Genomic DNA, 21075 nt, shown 5'->3' with positions numbered 1-21075 from the left:
GTATGTGATCGCCAGGGTCAGCCATGCAAATAGTATGAGGAGTAGAGCAGCTACTCCTCTGCATCGACAAGAGGGAAGCTATATTTTCCTTTTGACAAAGGCACGCCTTGGGATCACTGAAAATGAGCTGCAGAGTGTCGCTGGAAAGACGGACGGTTTTACTTCTTGACCTGTTGTCACTGATGCCTGATCTCACATAAAAGGCAGAAAAAGTTGAAGGGATGGTATACATTTTTACTTTACTTCCACTTTTCTTACATTATTTAAAAATTACCATCAGATTATTGAGTTTATAAATATCTAAGCCTGCTGTACACTGCATCATGCCAATTTCTCTTTTTTTCCTTAGTGAACTCCTTGTCTTGTTATAAGGGTCCAGACTCACAGAAGGTGGGCCGTTTAGTCATTTCAAAGTAGCTGTGACTGACGAACACACTCATTGCACTTAATTCTTCTCTTTTTCCAGCCTGTCTGCAGCTGAGCCCTCCGCTCCCTCTTACTCTGTGTCTTTCCTCTTTCCTGTTTCAAAACCAGAAAAAAAAAAAAAAACCTTGCGGTCTTGTGTCCAGAATCCGGAGGTAGATCATTTTAATTCTGCTTCACAGATCTTTTTCAAAAAAGAAAAAAAAACGACCTGGAGACCCCAAAACCGGTGACCGCTTGGTGAACCTGGGCCGACCAGCCAGGACCCAGGCACTTGTAAACACAGACATCGTCTAACATGCACCCTCCCACTTCCACCCCTGAATGCTTTTGTTCTCTTCCCACATTAGCACAAGCGCTTTATGTTTACCAGTTCATGTTCTCTGATTTTGTGATGCAATCAGTCACAGCATGTCCTAAGTCAGTGATCTGTCCATTCGGGTTCATTTTGTGTTTGTTTTTTATTATTATTGTTTACTTTGTATTGCTTAGTAGGTTCTGTGGTGGAGTGCATCCAAAATTTAGTGCTCCCACAAAGGCCCGACTGAAAACCTTTCTTCAGAGACAGGACTGTCCTAGATTAACAGGTCGGCTCTTGTGGGCAGGACCTGGATTCCACTGGTGGTTCGTAAGTTCATTTCATTGTTTGTAAAGACACTCAAAAATGTTGAAAAAATTCAGCTTGTAATTCAGTGCAGAAAAAGTTTAATGTAAACAACTTATTATTTGTGACAAAATCAACAGTTGGAAAATTATTAATACTCCAAATAATTCCTTTAAAATAATTTTAATAGAAGACCTTTTTGATTTTTTTATCGTTTTCTTTCGTAAGTGAATCAGAGGCTGTAGGCTCTTGCAATCCATGATGTTTTTTTTTTTGTTTGTTTTGTTTTCTGAGACATAAATATAAAGAGATACTGAGGCCCATATCTTTTGCCCACCCAATCCTATTGTACTTTATAGCAACTGAAAAACCAGCCCCTTATGATTCAAGATGAGGATTCTGTTGAACCTTTAAATTTTACCCAATCACTAAAGTTCCCCTGTGATGTTTGTGATGCGCCAGTTTGATGCTATGAAGCTTACCAGACACAGCCTGCCCGTCCTCCATTACGAAGAGAGATGTGTCAGCCTGAATGAGATACCTGTTACTGCTAATTCAATATTTAGAAGCATGGACAACACAGACTTCATTCACGTCCTCTGTTGGCAACAGGCTCCTTCTGTTTACTGATTGACTGAGTTGAAATTCCACCAAAGAAATCCAGCTCAATGGGAAAAATCCCAGATGGAACATGGAAGGGAGTTGAGAATCAAGCAGAATTGTTTAGCAAGGCAATGGCTTGGCTAAGCTGTCTTTGGTCATTCACAAATTAAGGCAATAAAGTCCCTCATTTCCAAAAGGATCAAGAAACCAATGTTGGCTGCTTGGCCAGGAACTTACCAAGTTTGATACGGGGCATTGCATTTAAAATAGGAAACCAAAAATTCCTAAAACCTAAAACAACAGGCTTAAGACAACCCAAAATATGCTTTTGTCTTCATTTCACAGAAAATAAACTACTGATATTGTTACTTTTCTGAATCTCACATAACTTTTTGCCTTTGCTCATAAATAATTAATGATAGTAATGAATGATAATAACAGAAATACTCCCTAAATTAAGACATTCAGGTGTGATTTTGTCGCCGGCAGTGGCAGCTTTTCAGACTGTTTCGCATTTTAATTTCACACCCCTATGAAGCCTCAGATTTTATTATTATTAATTCATTTATTAAATCATTAGGTTCAGAAGGGCCCCTGTTATGTCTTTCCTAAACTGTTTTATTGTCTTGGGCGATGACCTCATGGTGTATTCATGCACACCTTGTAAACTACATTATCCTGTTGATCCTCAGGAGGTCTATAAAATACCTTTTAAAATATTGGAAATGTAAACCAATATCTTATTTAACATTTCACAAAAAGTCGATTTGTTGTTGTTTATTTGTCTGTTCTGAAGTAATGGCTCTGTGTAAATGAGGTAATGGTTGAAATTTTCTCATTATAGAATTTTTTAATTTTGTAGCTAATTTTTAAATAATTTTCAGGGCAGACTTGACGTTTGGTCAGGTTTCATCTGTTAATACCGAGACAAAACAGTTAACCACCTGAAAATATTCCAATGTGTTATTTATGCAGTGATAAGATTTCACTGTGTAAGTAACTTTGACATTTTATCCAGTGAATGACTTCACTTGAATGCAACAGTTTGTGAAGAAACACAAAGGAAACAAACTCTTTTAGCTTCTGTCAGTAAAGTGAAAAAGGGTAATTTTTACATCTGTAGTAAGATGACAATGCTACAGTCTTATGAAATGTTTTGAAATCTGTTCTTTTGACAAATGGGTGCTGTACAAAGCATTCACAGCAGGAGTGCCAGTAATTGTGCTGCCAGTCAGATTGGTCTTTTCTGCAACAGTCACTCCAGGTATGTTTAGTTTAAGACAATGAATCTATGTGGAAAAGTACCTCATGTCCACTATTAAGTATCGTTTAGAATCTGTAATGCTTCTTCTTTGCCAAATATGAATCATCATTTGATTTTTCAACAGAATGACAATAGAGAGCAAGGTCGACCAAGAACTAAATACTCTAGAAAAAATTAGAGGAGTAAGGAGAAAAGATGAATGAACTGGACATACAACCCTGGACAATGTCAAAAAAATAAAAAACTGTAATGTGTTTGCTCTATCAATACAAGCTAAAGGTACTTTTCACTTTGACTGTATGATATAGTAACAAATATCATATTTTTGTGTGGCACTTTTTGTCACATCCTTGCAAGACCTGTAGGTAATTTCTTCTCCATGCCCATGCACATTTTAATTTGTCCTAAATAATGTAACCACTGCTGTTTGAGTTTGTTATAGTTATAAGTGCCATTCACTCAGCAAATCCACCTTGAAATTTTAAGAAACAATGTGTTGAAAACCATAAAAGATGTTCTTAAAACCAAAAGTAGGAAAGTGGGACTTCATATAATGGAAGATGGCTATTCCAGAGAAACATCAATCTTTTTAGGTCGAATGAGAACATTTCACAAGTGTATATTCTTTCTACTGGAAAAAAATGCACACCAACCCACACACTAAGACAACAATCTGTCAGATATGTCACAGACATTCAGTGACATTCTAGCAGAAAAGCTGTTTGGTTTACTTCAGAAAGCCACTGTACTGCAGGCAGGACTTTTCCCAGCTTTGCTACTTTGCGCATCACCTCCTTTAAAGGGCAGCCAGCTCATCTTTTTTGATGACTGACAGTGGGATTTGCAGCGATAATGTCTTCAGGTGCCAGAGGATTGGGATTAAACATACTTCAATTTTAAACACGGTAAAGTTGCCATGACAATGACCTTCAGTTTTTAGCTCAGATGGTGGACATGTGGCAAGCCGACCACTGGCTTGATATTGCCCAGAGACCGCTCCGATCTAGCGGGGGCTTTTGCCATGATTGCGCTTTCAAATCCTAAGTTGAATCTGAAACTCTGTCCTCACAAATGTGCGTGTGTGTGTGTGTTAGTGAGGAGAGAAGATGGTGTTTCTGCAATGGCCATGCAGTGTAGAAAAAGGACAGTCTCACTTCAAAGTGAGTCATGAGAAGAACTAAGGGAAATTTAAAGACACCTGCACATAATCTGTGACCCACTGACCTGCCGTCAGAACTTAAATGTAATAGCAACTGCATCTCTTTTCAAGTCTCTCCAAACGTCCACAAAAAAATTTGTGGACGTGAAGACCTGAAGCCTGGATCGAGCGGGCTTCATAAACTCACAGTTTGAGGTCAGTGTCTATCCCTCTGCAGGGCAATGCCTTCACACTCTCACACCTGCCTGTCAAAGGAGAGAGCAGCAGGACATCACGAGAGGAAGCACAGCAAAAGGAAAAGCAAAGAGTTGTGGCAATACAGAAGAAAGCAGTTGCAGTATTTTAAATAATGTCCAAAGCCCACCAGACAGCAATAAAACTCTACAATGATTATCACTATTGACTAAAGCTAATCTCTGCTGAGCCCACGAGGCGTGGTCGGTCGATATGAATTGCAAGAGTTTTGTAAATTTGATGGCGTGTGGTGGCTGGATGTTCAAGTGTGACTAGACTGCCCCACAGTGGAGGCTGGGAGAATTACAAAAGCAGACATGCAGGAAGTGATATGGCATAAATAATTCCAACACAGTCTGGAAAAGTGCTAAATTTAACTAAAGTATTTCACAGATTTTAATAGATATCGCACAAGTAATTCCTCTATGGGAAAATATTTTTATTGTCAGACTTAATTATCTGTCCCATTCCATAAAGATGATGTGTGTGTCCGTCCGTCCATCCGTCCGTCCATCCATCCATCCATCCAAACCTAAGAACAGTGCACCAAAAGTGTCAAGATGTTGTTGGCTCCCGGATAATAATGCAACTTTGTGTTACATAATTTGTTGTGCAAGTTGTGTTGTGCAATGGCACAAAGTTATTGGATTAATGAAGATGGAAGATTGCTTCCAGATTGTTCTACCCAAAATCAACAATTAAACAGAAAGGGTAGTTATTTGTTGTAGTGTTATTGTGAAAACTGTTGAATGTAGTAATTTCACTTCGGTTTTATTGTTATCACAGGAAATACCACAAGTTATTGTGATAAATTTTTTTAATCCATATCACCTCTCAGTTCTATGCAGTTGAAATTCAAACTTGCATCAAAACTGGTATTGGGGCAAACTCAGCTGGTTTTGCAATAGGATCCTGGAAGAAAGCTGACTTAATACCTTTCTTAAAGTTTCAAAAAAGCACCCAGACCACAAAAACAAAGACTAAACAAGCTCTAAAATAAACTTGAGTCCTCAAATATTCAACCAAAATGTTGTCAGAATCTTGTTCATGGCTACAAATCTTGTTTTTGTTTTTGTTTCTCCAATTTTCTCAGGGACTTTCAACCAAATATTAAGTGTAGTGTATTTGTATTGAAGCCTGTTTCTGGTATAAAACAAATCCACAATAGGTTTAAAATTCACATTCTAAATTTATGTTTTAAAAAAAACCATTGAAATTGTTTGTTGTGTTATGACCACTATGAAAAATGAATAAACTTAATCATTAAATGTCTAAAGTTAAATAGACATAAGGATCTGACGAGTAAACCTTCAATACTGACCTGAGGACATGGGGGTCTTTATATCTTCACACAATAACTCACTAGTGTATTTAAAAAATCCACAGCAATAAATGCACATATTGACAAGAATGAACACTATTCATATTACATTCACGTTTTCATTATTTCAGATTAACAGCTCTAAATATACATGAAGACACACAAAAAGTGACATACTTTAATGCACATCAAAGCATGAATTCCTTCAGTCAGAAATGCTGCCACCTCTTTGTCTGTGAGGTGTGTCCAGATTCTGTTCATAATATCAGTCAATCCCCAAGTAACTTCAAAATACAGCAAATTTATCTCAGAGTGACACATCTGGCCACAGGCGCGTAAAAGGATTATGCTAGTGAACAGTCTGTGAGGGGCTTTTTCTCACTTCAAGCAAGCATGGATGTGAGCTTTGTTATTTTGCTTATTTGATTGGACTATGTAAAAAGCTTAAAACAGGGTCCTTTCTGAGTTGGATGCAGACATCTCTGGAATGTGTCCCTTGTGTATGAAGGACATTTTAGAGTAATAAAAATATAGCTTTGTACCAACTGATGTTGACAGGAGCTAAAATTTGAAGCTGATATATTGTATTTTTCCTGGGAAATTTGTGAAGTTGTGTTGGGTCCAACCCTGAACTATATAGTCAATGCTTTGAAATCATAAAAAAACAGTAAATAGATTTTTTTTATGTACATTAATATAACTAAAATCAATATAGTTGTTGCTTTTCACTTTAACTAAAAACAATTTGATCCATTTTCTTACAAGTTTTGAAAGAAAATGTGCAAATACCATGATAAGTGATTAGCAAACTGGTCCAAGCTAATCTGCCATCAAAGATGCAGCTAGTTGACTGACTTATTTATATGGTTCATAAGCATTACTTCACTGGTCAGAATGCAGCATTTTCTTAATGCCTTGCATTCCAATAAGAACATTAACAAAAGTTAAGTGGAGTAGTGGTCAGTAGGATGACAGCAAGTGTGAAAACCAGCAGTCTTTTTGGCATTTTGTTGGCATGTGAATGCTGAATGGATTCTAGTTGGCATGATCAGGTTGTCTGTGTGTCCTGTGAAAAAAAGTCAGTGCAAAAGTAGCAGAAGAGATAGTAGCCAAAAGTTGAATCCTGGCAGCGGAGAGGCGAAGCTTTTAATGTTGCAGTCGTCACTGTAGCAGCAGTGAACTCTGACCCCTGGCACTCTGTATCCCTGGCTGCTGGCCTGACTGCAGAAAGACTTGTAGGAACACGACTTCATCACGCCGCCTTATGAGATAGAAATATATGTGAGAGATTCATCCATTTAACAGCTGTCTCACAGAAACCAATAAGTACACCAGAAGTGAAAATAGCTGTTGCAAAAAAGTAATGCGTTGCTACTGACAACAAAATCAAAACAAAATTCTGCAGGCATCTGGATATTTTAAAATCACTGCAGGTTTGATAAGAAACTGTTGCGAGCACAGGCAACAGGATTTGACATTTCACACACATTTAATTGTCCCCCTTAAATATCTTGAGCTTGGACTCTTACAGATAACTAAAACAACTGTATTGACCCAAACTATTGGAGTAACCTACAATTAATTTATGATTAGTTTTAACTTTAAATAGAATTCATCTATTACTTCAAAGTCTTTTTTCTAAATAAAAAAAATTATAAACTAAAATGTTTATGCTGAAGCACCACATGGTATCCTGATTAAGGGTATTTGTCAAGCAGAGGCAAAAAGCTTCATTCTCTGCAAAACCTCAGACCCCCTGCAGGTTGGGACGTTTCTTCAGACAACAGCCGGTTGGATTTCAGCAAACACTGTCACACACAGTCTTGTGCACGCAGGCAGAACAAACACCAAAATGTAGTGAAGATGCTGTCTGAATAACAGGAGGTAGAAACTAAATGAGCAAAAGGAGATGTGGCCACCTTCGAGAAACAGCAGACTTACTGTCATGGCCCACCACCACCGCACAGGCGTCAGAGTAGCTGGGACAGGATTTGGAGCCTTGTCGGTTGCAGTCATCATTATCAGAGCCCATGCAGGTGTAGCACTTCAAAGCCTCACCTCGATGAGACAGAGACAAGGTCAAAACAAGATGCTCTGCATGTCTGAAGGTTCTGTTTAAAAGGTTATTGGCCACTAATACTTTACTTGAAGTAGGAAGCGCTCTTGGTGTCAGCAAAATCAAAATGGTACCTAAACCAAATAATTTTAAAATATTTTCAATCCATTTATGTGAAGGCTACTCGTTGGAAAGGTTTTGTATTGGATGGTTTCATACACCGAACCCAATGTTTGTTTTCACAGGAAATGGAAGTAGGAGTAAATGTAACATGTTCCAGTCTAAAAAACGTCTGGAGAAGAGAGAGATGTGAAGTATATTGTGTCGTAGTAATTGATATAAAAGTAAAATAGCTTAAAAGTTGAAATATTTTAACAGTATTTTATTGATTTTATGTTATTTTTTTTATATTGCCTTAATTTCTATCAGACCAAAAGCAGTACTACTGCTGCTGCAAGTATGAGATACATTTATTAATATTTAATTTGCCTTGCAAAAGTGGATTTGGGATTATCTGACGATGCTTCTAGGGTTTATAAAAACTGTCGGCAAAACTGCTACAATAATTTTGAGACTGGAATTGTTTCAAGAAGAGAGAGAGATATTTACTATGAGTAAAATACTAACTGCTAATTGCCTTTAAACAGAACTACACTTCAAAACCCTGCTTATCCTTTAAATTAGGACAACATGCAAAATTCACATTTTGCATGTTTTTGTATTTTCACTTGGATCTCAGCTGCTTCTAACAACGGACCAAGTGTTTAAGAAAGACCTCCCAGCTGGAGTTTGGCAGTAAGTTTATATTTGTTTGATGTCTGGAAATGGATCCATTTCAAAAACTTCTAACTTATGGAATGTAAAGTCAAATTAGCAGCCACTACCAATCACGTGACCCCAACAAAGCCCAGTTTATTACATAGCAAGTTGCTATGTAAAGGGCACATGCAACACATACAGCTGGTTTGTGCTGTTTTTACCGCTGTATGTGCTGTGCAGTGGCTGCTGGAAAAGACAAATGATTTATTGTTGACTTACTGTTTAGTAAGTCAACAACATCCTTGTTGCCGCATCCTTATTGGTTGTGTCAGAAGCTCTACTGATGCTTTTCAAATATTTTTTGTCATGAAATTGCACATCTGTTTGTTTCAGTAAATGTGGAACTGGGTGGGTGTGGCCAGAAGCAGCTTATTTGGATTTAAAGTGACAACAGACCTTAAAGTAGCTCATTACAAAGGAGCTCAAAATTGGCCGAACTGAGCAGACTAAAATCTCATTATCTAAGAATGATTTTGTGCAAAAAATTAAATGAACATCTTTTGTCCTAACCCATTCAAGGAAACATATTAGGTCACTTTCAAACTACTGTTGCTATTTTATTAAACAGCTGAGCAGATGTAATTTTTGTCCTCAACAATCTACCAAGATGAAATTGGTACTGATGATTTTAAAGAGAACATTTGCAGGTACCCAACCCATTGCTCTTTTTCCAACAGTTAATGCAGTATCGAGGGCATGGCCTAGAAACCTTAAAGCTGCAGAAGAGAGTTAGCTCCAGTACTGCAGGTGTAAAGCATGACCAAATCAGGTTCCCAGACAGACCCCAACTCTTGATATCTCTATTCACACAGGATGTACTTGATGAGCGTGCACATGCAAGCTGTGTAAATTTCCAATATGTGATAGTCTTCCGCTGATGCAGTGAGACTAAAGTGAGGAGACAGCGTTAATTAATCCCTTTCCTCGTCTCGCACAAATCTTCCCAAATCTACCGGAAAGTTACAGCAGTTCTGTCCACATGTTTAAAAATACTTGTTTTTCTAAACTTCTAATGCCTAGGGAACCAGTTTCGGTACATAAAGCACTTAAATGCCTTTCTGTGCCCTGATTTCTTGTCCAAAGGAAGGAGTGGCTATTTGAAAATAAATTGACCTATGAAATGCTATAGATTTAAACGGTTCCTTTTAAAACCCCCCATCCCCATCTCCTTTATTCCAGACATGCAGTCTCAAATGCGGCTTCCTAAGAGGATCAGAGCCGAAAGGCACTAAAAGCTTCAAACATTCTTCACAGCAGCACATCTCTTGTATTTCGCCATCAAAGTTGCTTCCTTTCCCCTCAGATGTGTCTCTCTGACACAGACGCAGGTTTGTCCCTGTACAGATATAGTTCAGAGACAGTAGACGTGCAAATCAAACCAGAAGGTTGACTCTGTCACTATAAAGGTAGGCTCTGTTAAAGAAGAAAATCACAACTGGAAAAGTATTACTAAAACACTGACAGGAAACAAAGATTTCATCATTAAAATTGTCCTTGTCCATTAAAATTGTTGCTGGTTTTCTTTGCTGCTTATCGGTGATCATCTGTGTTTTGGGTTGGCATTAAATATCCCCCACTGAGTGTTGCTGACCCCAATCTATCCCCACTGCACAGCCGCTTTCCACACATGCTAAACGTATTAGTCTTCAGGCCTGTTAAGAGATTAGCTGCTTTTGACTGCATGTTGGTTACAGGAGATGAGGATGAAATGCGGCGAAGCAAACAATTATTAGAATCCCAATAGAAATCAACTTCCAATAACAGTAATGACAGGAAATACCATTTTATGGTTTAATGTTGAATATATTTGTTAAGCAGTTGAAAGATACCTTTTTCTTGAAAATATATGTATATATTTTTGCATTGTCTGGTCCACCCTTTACTTTTTAAATGTCAGAATGTAAAGGAAGTCGTCTACCTAACAGCAAAGACTAACGTACAGAGAAACAGGTAGCTAAAGAAGTACCTGAATGGAAAAAGTCAAATAACAGGTGGAGAAATGTTCTTAAGTTCCTTTTTAAGACAAATACAAAAACAATTTGTAAAAAATAAAAAAATGAGTGAAATATTAAGAATAAAATAGTTCTTACTGTAAGTTGGTAGCAGGAACATAGAAAGCAGCAATAATAGACAGTAGTGGACGATCGTCATGGTGCTGCCGCTTGTCGCTCCTCCTGATACCACAATAAAAAGCAGGTTGTTTGCTCTCTAAGCCCTCTGAGCTTTATCTTGGTATTTAAACGAGCTAATAGCTGCTCCTGCCTCAGCAGCAGATGAGCAGCTCGCATTGAGCGGTGCTAAATTTTGTTTAGAACCAAAATGATACCAACAATGCATGCATAGTTTGGAAATCATTATTTACACTTCTATTACATAGTAGTAATAATGTCATACAATTATTCCTTATATAATCCTTTAAAAACAAGGTTGTGCTGCACAAGCAAAAGGACAAGGCAGTCCACACAGATTCATTCTGAATGTTTTTTCTGCTAAACTATCACAGGTCAAAATTCTCACTATTGGTACAATTTGTAGTTCACACTTAACCCTGTAAGTCCCAGTGCTGTCATCTCCAGTGGCGATTCTAGAACAAATTTACCAATGTGTGCTTTTTTATATGCATTTTTATGGAACTTAAAGAAGAATGAAGCAAAAACTAAGAAAACAGAGCGATATTTAATTGGTTAATTTATCAAGATTCTGCAAGTTGCAGACTGATCAAGCAGATCAGCTGAATATGTAACATCTTAATCAAGCAAAACTATGAAGATAAAAATAAAATTTAAACTTGAGCAAAGCAGAAAGTCACAAAATACTATTTAAAAATACCTAGATATTCTGATCTATTTGTTATGGGAACCAACAGAATACATGTCTTCAAATTAAAGGATGGAGTTTTGTTACATTTTTAATGTATGCTGCTCAAAAAAGATGATTATTTTTATTTAGTTATTTTATACATCTTATTCAGAGGCCCAAACAGTAGTCCATTGATGCATCAATGTGTGTTTGTCTTCCACAACAACACATAAGGTGAAATCAAATAAAATTTTATACGTTTTTGTAAAAGCCCAGCATAACATAGAGCAACAGGTGAGCAATTAAGTGATGAGCTAAAGATGAAGACCAGAGTGAACCTTCAGCTGTATTGCCATCTTTTATTGCACTTTTTAAGCTGATGCTGTATAATATCTGTGAAGAGAAATTGTTCCTCAGTGAAAAATGATGGATGTCGTCCTCCAAAAATTCAATCACTCCTGCTCACAACTGAATACAGTGATGATTAGTTTGCTTTATATCAAAATAAATTCCCAAATAAAATAATAGTCCCACAATTTCATCAAAAAACAAGCTATGACAAGTATATCAAATATTGAAATGTTTACATGAGGGATCCAGGTTGTGGATGGTATAGTAACTACATTAAAATGCAGAGAACTCTTGTTTTATACTTGGATTTTCCACAATACAATTTGTACAAACAATAACATTACAAGGTTTTCTTTCTGTTTTACATGCAACACTATCTCGACGGTTGGTGTCTAAGGGTTTCAAGACTGTACAAATAAATCTAAACATTTCGCGGCTAAATTTTTTCAAAATCTACCTTAACCTTGCATCAAGAGGAGAAACTAACAGGAGCGGGTAAACAGTCTTCTCCCTCAGTGGCTGTCATGGCAACATCATAAACACATAACTCAACCCACAAGTAATCCTTGGACTTTTTCATCACCGTACACACAGTCACACACGCAACACTCATCACTGATATGATAGATCTTCTAAAACTTTAAACCAGACCCCTGATACAGTACGGTACACTGACACATCAAAAAATGTACAGAGTAATAAGAGGAGGTCATTTTGGTGGAGACTCAGTAGGAAGCAAAACCCCAAGACCTCTTTGGCCTTAAAACGTCCATCGTTTCTTGCAACAGTGATCCACTTTGTGTTCATAAAGTATTAGCTTGTGGCATGGCTGCTAACTCTTCCCCATTTTGGCGATCAGCTCGTCACAGATCTTTGTCAGCTCCTCAATCTCCTTGTTCTGTAAAAAATTGTAAAAGCATTAAGTTACCTGAACTGTGTATACACAGAGTCTTTCTCTTCATATTGGTTGAACTTTTCTGAGACATTGGAAGGAGTACGGCACAAATGTAGACATATTATGGTACGGCTGTTAACCTAAACTGCTTAGAGGTTGATTATCTGACAAGCAGCAGAGGTAAAATGTTAAATCTGGGTAGGTGCAGGGAGAGGAGAAATACCAAACGTGGAAGAAGACGTCATTAAAAATGCCAACGAATGGCGCAAAATCATCGAAACATTTCACCCTGAACACAACATCCTCACTATCAAACTATTTTTTCAGCAGGAACGGGAAAGCATTTGAGAGTAAAACTGCTAACAATCTATGAAAGACATGAGATAGAGGTAGACATGAGGACTGAGGTAGAGATTCACCTTTCAACAGGAAAATTACCCAAACCAGGGAGCCATAATGTAATGATTTGGATACATTGATGTGCTATAACGTCCTAGTTAAAGTTTAAACCAAAATCCAATTGTGAAAATAATATCCAAAGATGTGCTCCACTATTGTGATTGAGTTTGAGAATGGCCAAAAGTTTCTGTAATCTGTAAATGCAGCAAAAGATGTTCCTGAAAGTACTGAGCAGCGACTGTGCATCACACATTTCAGATGGTATTATTATGCAAAATGCTCAAATCATGTCTTTATTTAATCCTCAATATAAACATAAACCCCTAATAAAGTACATTGAGGAGGCTGTAAAAGGTTCAGGTGATATGAATACTCTTTTACAAGGTACTGTATCTTTTTAAGGTTATTGTGTTTCTCATCGCTGACCTTTTGCTCCAAAGTGCGCTCCAGAGAGTCCACCTTCATCTGCTCTTTCCTCAGGCTGGCTTGGTGGGCAGCCTGCTCTTGCTTGGCTTTGGATCGAACCTGTGCGATCTCTGCATTGGCTCTGGAGATGAACGGTGAAAAGAAAACAATACAGTTACCCTGCAGTACTTGTACAGGGATAAATACCATTCCGAAGAAGTCAGGAAAGATTGTAATGCATTTCAAAAGCAGAAGAAATGTAACGAACCTATTATAAAAAGTGAATTTGGGAACTTGTATTGGTTGGATGTTTAGAGCTTTTTGTGTATTTTTTTTCTCATTATGATTTGCATTTGTTTAAACTCACTTGTCTAGTTTCTCCTCAGCGTGGATCTTCAGAGCTTGATACCGCTGCTCCTCCTTGCGGACTCTGGACAGATACTCCTGGGCGCATTTTTTCAGTACTTCTTCATTCTAAAGTAAGAGAGATTTATTAAATGTCTTGCCCTTAAACTACAGCATCCTTCACACTTACCACTCCATATCTAAAAAGCCTTAAAATGAAACAATCTTTTATTGTAGCGGGGTAACTTTACCCTGAAATTCAATATTTAATTTAGGTACATTAAAAAGTGGAGGAAGAATTTTTTTCACATCATCACTCATACAAATCTATTAAAATAAATGCAACTGAGGCATACTTTCTGTGTCTAGTAATGGAAGAAAAATCTCACCGTGACATCTTGGGGTCAGCAAGTCTCTATAACAAACATGGCGTTTGCCAAAACACTACTCAGAATTTGATTAAAACCGCCTGCTTTGGTCAGATCAGCCGTCTTAAATGCGTGTCATAAAATACTCCCCAATTATTATCTATCAAACAGCCAACAAAGGCTGTCGTCCTCTAGGCACGGTGATCCTTTTTAAATGCGTTTTGTTCAGAGGTGCTGATGCTTCTAATAAAACTGTCCACAGATGGAGTCCAATAATCTGTTCTGTCTCAGTGCACCTGAGCGTCGCATGGATGATTTGACCAGACGACCCGAGGTGCTGCTGATGTATGTCCCCTTTTCCTGCACCACTCAGCCCAGGTGGGTTTTGTGTAAAAACACTGTTTGGATGTGCACAAAGTGAACTTGTGCCTCCTCTTAAGTAAAGGTGGAGGATTTGTGAAGCTACAGGTCTGCTTCTCTTTGGAAGTTCAGGGAAACCTTTTAGTGTACGGTCAAATGAACACATTTTCAATTTATTTCAGGACATTTTCAATAAAAGTCTGGTGACCTCCAACAGGAAATGGGTCATCACTGTGTCTTTCAGTCAGATATTGTTCCAAAACAGGTGACTGAAACATCACAGAAGTGGTTCACTCGAGAGAAAAATCATCCTTTTTCATCCTTATACCTAAATCTTACAGAAAACCTCTGAATGGAGCAGAACAGAAGATAGGAAACCTCACACTATGTGTGCTACAACTATGGGACATATTTTAGGAGACTCATTTTGACTTAGAAGTTTTGAGTAACCTTGCGGAAGCCCTCCAATACATCTTTCATCTTCTCATAACGACGGAAGAGGTCAGCCAGGGACTTCTCCACAGAGTTGAGGTCAGCCAAGGCCTGGTCCTTCTCTATGATTAGCTGCTGGATGGTGTGGTGGGACAGAGACTTCTCCTTTTGATCATCCTCTAATGAACACACACAGATTTCCTAAATCATTAGTCTATCCTCTAGAGATCTTAGAGACGTGGAAGGTACAAACATCTTCCTTCAGCATACATACACCATTTTTACAATGGAACAAAGTGGAATCGTGGGTCAGAGTGATTTTTCTGCTTCAGAAAATCATTATTTTTTATTGCATGCAAACAAAATGTCACAATGAGGAAAACCATAAAGGAGAGCTATGTTTTATAAAGCTTGGTAGCTTGGTTTGTTTAGAGCGACACTTGCTTGTCTTTTAAGTAACTTACACTAGATGATCTACTTGTGTAAGTAGGTAAAGCTGCTTGAGTGGCTTTAACACACCTTTAGTCAAGTGGCGAGGCATCTTTAAGATCTTTTCATTGTTTTATGTAGCTCAGATTGATATAGTAGTATTTTTAAAACAAACTTTTTTAAAGTTTTGACAGATTCTTTCCTTTATATCTATAAAAAAAAGTCTTAGCCTTTATGTGAAATGCAACAGAATGGACAAACAAAAGCCACTAGATGAGATGAAGAAAAGGAGCACACCTGCTCCCCCCCGTGACGGACGGATGAAGAGACGCGAGCTGACACAAACAAGCAAAGTACGGCTCCATGTTACTCACCTGGCATGCCTGTCAGGGTTATCAAATAGTAAGGGGCAATGATGGGAGCAGAACAGAAAAGAAGGGAGTGTGTTAAGTCAAACCAGGAGGGTAAAGAGGTGTGAGAGAGCCGAGCGATAGACATGAACAGAAACAGATTCTGGCCTTTTAGTGGACGTGATCTGGGAAGAGCAAGACATTAACTTAAGACTGCAGCACAAGCCAAATATTCAAGAACATCTGAGGGTGGCAAAAAAGGATGTAGGTGAGGGCAGGGAAAATGTAAAGTGAGCAAAGTAGTGACAAGGTGCCATCAATGGACTCTTGTGATGGTTTCCACCACCACCAGTGTCAGAATCTCTGCCGCAGCACAAAATTAACAAAGCTAAACTAGAGATGAACCAATAAGTCAGATTATGACTGGTTGATAGGAAGTTAAATAAATCAAGCAGCAACACCTGGATGTGGAAGTTGCTGCTAAGGAAAGAAGGCTGAAACTATGAATAAATTATGGCCTTCTACGGCATATTTTGAATGTTTTATATGTTTATTAAATAGTTCTCAAAGAGAGATTGCAAATTATTAAAACTGGTATTAGCAGGTGAACTTTTTCTAAAAACTGGAAAACTCTGATACATTTCTGATTTGAAATCAGAGGTGGTGGGGTAAAAAAAAAAAAACTTCAGTAAGATACCAAAGAGCAAATTAAAGTGTCAGAATTTGATGAAAAACATTTTATGATGCATCTTAAATTGTGCACTTACAGTCAGTCAATGATTACATAAAGTGAGGAAGTGAAAAACTCACCTATCATCTGCGCAATAGTCTTCTCATACTCTGCAACAATCCTCCTACAGATACAAAAAATGATTGCAAATTTATTGTCAGCACAATATCAGAAATATGAAAATAATTATGTAAATGCCATTTCACTCACTTTCTAGGTCTGTGAGTGGCGTTGCACACTTAATGTTGGTCATAACGTCTTTTTAACTTCGTGTTTATTGAATTAAAAGTAAATAATAATAATTTGAGTTGATTTATTTATTTCAAACAGGTTTTTAAAAAACAAAACAAAAAGATACAAGCAATCAGCAGGACAGAGAAAGCATGTGCATACATAACCAAGAACAAAAAAAATTTCTTTGCCACAACTTTTCTGTTTGAAAGAGTAGGAAGAAATTAACACTTATCTAATCCCATCCCTTATCTCAATTTAATGTAGTACATTACTTACTCAGTAATTATCAAAACATTAAAATCATGTAATAAAGCAAAATATAACACAGCAATCTGTAGAAACTTCAGACATGTTCAAATGTCCAAAATGACATCAACATGAAGCTTGAGGATCCCGAATCAAACAAATTGGATATTAGAAAGCCTTCTTCTAGTCCAATCAATGCATTTTAAAATGATCATCACTGCAGTCCTAATAAAACTAATTTCTGACTGTCACTCAAAGCTATCCAGCAAGCCATGCATGCAGCCACATTTTAAGTTGTCAATTTAAAAGGACAAAACAGCCAATTTTCATATGTACAAATGTATAGTAGCCCAAAAAATCTGAAAATAACCTCTAAGAAAATAAAAATCCACCCAATGTATCCATTCTAATGTGTTTGTTTTTCTTTCACATTCGTTTGCTTATTCTTGTTCTCTTTCTTGTTGTTGTCATTTATTTTTGCTTATCTAATTGCTTATTTTGTAGATCAATAACTCCGTTTGCTAGTCTGTAATGTTTGTTTTGTATGAACTAATTTGTGAACAAAACAGAAAAAAAACTTTATAGTAGGCCATGAACTTCTCTATCTGTTGTAGATCTGTGCCTATTCATATACTTTTCACTAAAAAAGTATCTAAATTCTTATTAAAAGTAACATAAGTAGGTTAACCTGTGATGTGTAATAAATTTCTTCACGTTTCCATTGTTTCTTTAGAAATAACTGGACCATTTTTGACTGTTCCAGTAAAACAGGTTGTACGGGGTAAGAGGATTGATTAGCCTTGCCTCCCTCTTAGTCTCTTAGCTCCTCCTTATCCAGAGCACAATCAGTTAAAGGAGGTAAGCTCTGTCTTATCCTTGCTAAATGACCCAGCTGAACTCACACTCACCACCTGCTAACTGACAAGAAGCTTCAATGCTGCTTATATCCAGTTTCCTGTCTGAACTTAAAGCTATTTGCTGACTATTGATTATGGGTGAGTATAGAGCTGCAGATAGCAGGTTTGGTGTAATAATATATATAGTAATTAATTATTTAGTCATCTTTTCTATCTAAAACATCTTAAAGCACATCAGTCTGATGTGTGCTCAGTGCAGACTGGCATAGTCTTTAACTGGTTTTCCATTCTGGACCCAAAGGTGTCTTTGTTTCAGATAAACCAAGAATGAAGTACAAAAGAAGACAATGCCATACAAAGACATTTGCTAGACATCTAAAAGTGAAAGACTTGACAACAACTCAATGTTTCTTTTTACCTCATCTCCACCACTTCCTGTCGACTGTCCTCATACTTCCTCTGCCACTCCAGAACTTCTTTCTCCTTTGACACAATCTATTAAAATAGGGGCAAACACTTTTAAGTAAAGTTCTAGATGTTGAAATGAAATGACTTTTACCACTCAAAGAATAAGAAGAAATAGAAGGGAACCTCCTCTCGTGCGATGTCCAACGACTGGTCAAGATCTCTTGGCAGATGTGGACTCTCGCCTTCGATGTAGCTGCTGCTGGTGGTCTTAGCGTAGAGCGAGCTCTTGGGTATGGAGCTCTCCACAGAAGACAACATGTCCCGGTGCTGCTTCCATGAAGCAAAAGAGAGCAGGGAAAAGAACGGAAACATGGCAAGTTACAAACTGGAAACCAGGTCTCACACGAGCCCAACAAGTTTTCTGAACAATGAACTCAAGGCGGCATGGAACCACAGAAATCTGTTCCACGCAACAAAACTCTGCTGGCGAATGCTGCAAAGCTGGTGATGTTTCTCAGGACTCTGTCGGCCACTACATGATTGGATGAAACAGCCTTCATCGCTACAGTAATTACTGCGTAATTGGCTGATGCTGGCCCCGGCTGAGTGATCGTGAGCGCCTGCTGCTTGCAGAAGCTTGAATGTGAGTTGGTCTGAGCAAGATAAGAAGGAAGGAGCACAGCAGCAGATAGTAAAATAGGGATGGACGATAAGGGAGCTGGACTGGGCAGCAGGGGCATTCCTGTTAGTGTTTGATTGCAAAGATTAACTGTTCTGACTCCACAGTTTTTATTAAAACCTTGAAAAGTTTCCAAGATATGCATGTGTCCATAAAACTAAGGCAACATTTATATCTCGACTTCTTGAATACAAGACTTTTTCTGGTTTCACTATTTCACCTCTAAAATTTGGCCTGGAATAAAAGGATTTAGTCATCATTGTAAGAGCTGGATTAAAGGAGGATTTAATGAAATGGTTGTGTCTGGCTCACAAACTAATCAGATTACTCTCGTATAAAACAAATGCTTAAATTAAGGTAAACAGTAGAAACGTGAGGACATGTAAAGCCATGGCTTCTAGGTATTTTGATTCAAAGCTCTATTTTGGTTACTAAATTTTAATCTCATCATATTAACTGAAAATATTGTATTCACAAACAAACTTTACTAGAGGCAAGTGATTCATTTTAATGTGGTCTTAAAAATGGGCTCAAAGCTGAGAGTGCAGGTTATAACGTTTCTGAACGGAGCATAAACATGGAAATAACCCAAACATACATGAGAAACCGGCGAGACTATAGATATAAAAGTAAGCAAAATATGTTCTTAGCACATTGGATCAGATCTTTTCCTTTCAGATTTAGTACTGATAGTCCAATGTTGGCATATCTCTAACTAACAACAACTCTCTTTGGTGCTGAAATTACTACTGAGGGAGAACCACAAAATTGAACACTTTGCACTAGAGAGTAGAAAAAATGATCAATTGCTGATCTTTTAGAAATCTGGAGTTAATTCGGCAACAGTAGCTGGTCTGAAAATCTCTGATCAGTGCATCTCCACATAAAATGCTGTCTTGATGTAGCACATCTATGATCTACTGAGGCTCAAGTCTGTAGTGCAGTCTGGATGTATTTGGACTAGATTTTAATTACAGCTCTTTAGTTCAGAACCAAGAGGGCAAAGTCCTAATTTTGAACTTTAGAGGAAGCCAAACAGCTTAAATTTGCTGTGCTAATTTATTTTCTAAATATTCAAATCAAGGGAAATATGTCTTAAGAAGATAATTTAACTAAAAATTATCTAGTATACAATGGTCATATCATTGAATCCAGTGTGTTGTTGTATAACTGGGCCAGTGAAACAGAGAAAAATATTTTCTTGCCCAAATACTTGGACTGCACTCTAGCTGGGTAAGAACAGATCACAGGGTGTCTTGTTAGTCTTACTTTAAGTAAAGGTGAACCGTTGATATTCCACCGCCGTGTGCTGGGTTTCTTGAGTCGAGACTGAAACGTGTCAAGCAACAACATGAGACTTGGAGGGACAAGATTGGGGACCAGAAGTCCTACTCTGACTCTTTCAAGGATTTTATTCCCCTTACCGATTTCCTAACTCAACTGCATCTTTAGTTCCAACTAAATATATTCCTAGCACATGTTTTTATGTTGAGAATAGCTTCAATAAGATACATTTGTCACTTTACAACTGCAAACGTCAATGTATTTCATTAGGATTTTATGTGATGAGTCCATCATTGTAAACTGGTAGGAAAAATTACACATGGCTTTCAAAGTTTTTGAAATGTGTATCCAGAGAAATACCTTTTATTTACAGCTCCACTGAAGGGAATAACTATCAGATGGCTGAAAAAAGATTATGAAACATACAAGATATTGAACCAAAAGGTGTAGGACATTGAAGCAAATTAGACTCTGAGGATACTAGATCCCTTTGCTTCATTATTGATGCTGAGGCTTAAGCAGCTGTTAACAAATCTGCAGAATGTGCCAATTTCTTTTATCCGATTAACCGATTAACAAAATAATCAACACAATAATTGATTACTGACATAATTGTTGCTTACAGCTTTAATTTCAATAAGCAAAAACTTTGAAAATCATAAAGAATTTTTCAATTCACTTGTTAGTTATGCTCTTGTGTGGGTCACATAAAATCCCAATAGAATAAATTAAACTTTGCAGTTGTAAAACAACAACATGTAATAAACTTCTAAGGATTTGAAGAGTTTTGCACTGTGCTGTAATATTCTGTGTTGCGTTTGTGTTGTTAATATGGGGGAAAATTAAAAAAAACCTCAAATGTGACTGGAGATTTGAAACAAAGGATGATCAAATAAGGCAGGGAGTGTTGCAGCCGTGTCACTGTGCAGCTGCAGTTTTTAGGAGATCGTATTACATCCCCAGTCACATTCATGCTGATGTAAGCCTCTCATGAACAGGCAACAGGCAGAAAACAACGCAG

General features: G+C 37.5%; 2 protein-coding genes across 9 annotated transcripts in view; both read right to left on the bottom strand.

The window, feature by feature from the left end:
* Positions 1-4711: 4711 nt before the first annotated feature.
* ly6pge (lymphocyte antigen 6 family member pge) lies at positions 4712-11508 on the bottom strand. Its single transcript, XM_055029390.1, has 3 exons — positions 10574-11508; positions 7550-7666; positions 4712-6869 (listed from the first exon to the last, which is right to left on the bottom strand). Exons 1-3 carry the CDS (start codon positions 10632-10634, stop codon positions 6688-6690), a joined length of 360 nt encoding a protein of 119 aa, XP_054885365.1. The 5' UTR covers positions 10635-11508; the 3' UTR covers positions 4712-6687.
* A 119-nt stretch (positions 11509-11627) lies between these two features.
* Positions 11628-21075, bottom strand: part of tacc2 (transforming, acidic coiled-coil containing protein 2) — a 176072-nt gene continuing 166624 nt past the window's right edge. For 7 of the 8 annotated variants that reach the window (XM_055029382.1, XM_055029386.1, XM_055029387.1 and 4 more), the window contains 7 exons: positions 18275-18418; positions 18102-18178; positions 16427-16470; positions 14856-15016; positions 13700-13806; positions 13354-13474; positions 11628-12531 (listed from right to left, as the gene is read on the bottom strand). In XM_055029382.1, the coding sequence (XP_054885357.1) occupies positions 12466-12531; positions 13354-13474; positions 13700-13806; positions 14856-15016; positions 16427-16470; positions 18102-18178; positions 18275-18418 (720 nt within the window). In that variant the 3' untranslated portion in view covers positions 11628-12465. Of the gene's footprint in view, positions 12532-13353; positions 13475-13699; positions 13807-14855; positions 15017-16426; positions 16471-18101; positions 18179-18274; positions 18419-20039; positions 20100-21075 lie in introns of all 8 variants that reach the window. The other variant, XM_055029388.1, reaches the window with a different exon arrangement.

This window comes from Poeciliopsis prolifica, unplaced genomic scaffold (genome assembly GCF_027474105.1).
Source record: "Poeciliopsis prolifica strain line A6 unplaced genomic scaffold, Auburn_PproV2 SCAFFOLD005, whole genome shotgun sequence".
In the NCBI taxonomy this organism is placed as follows: Eukaryota; Metazoa; Chordata; class Actinopteri; order Cyprinodontiformes; family Poeciliidae; genus Poeciliopsis; species Poeciliopsis prolifica.
This window is presented reverse-complemented; position numbering and strand designations above follow the sequence as displayed.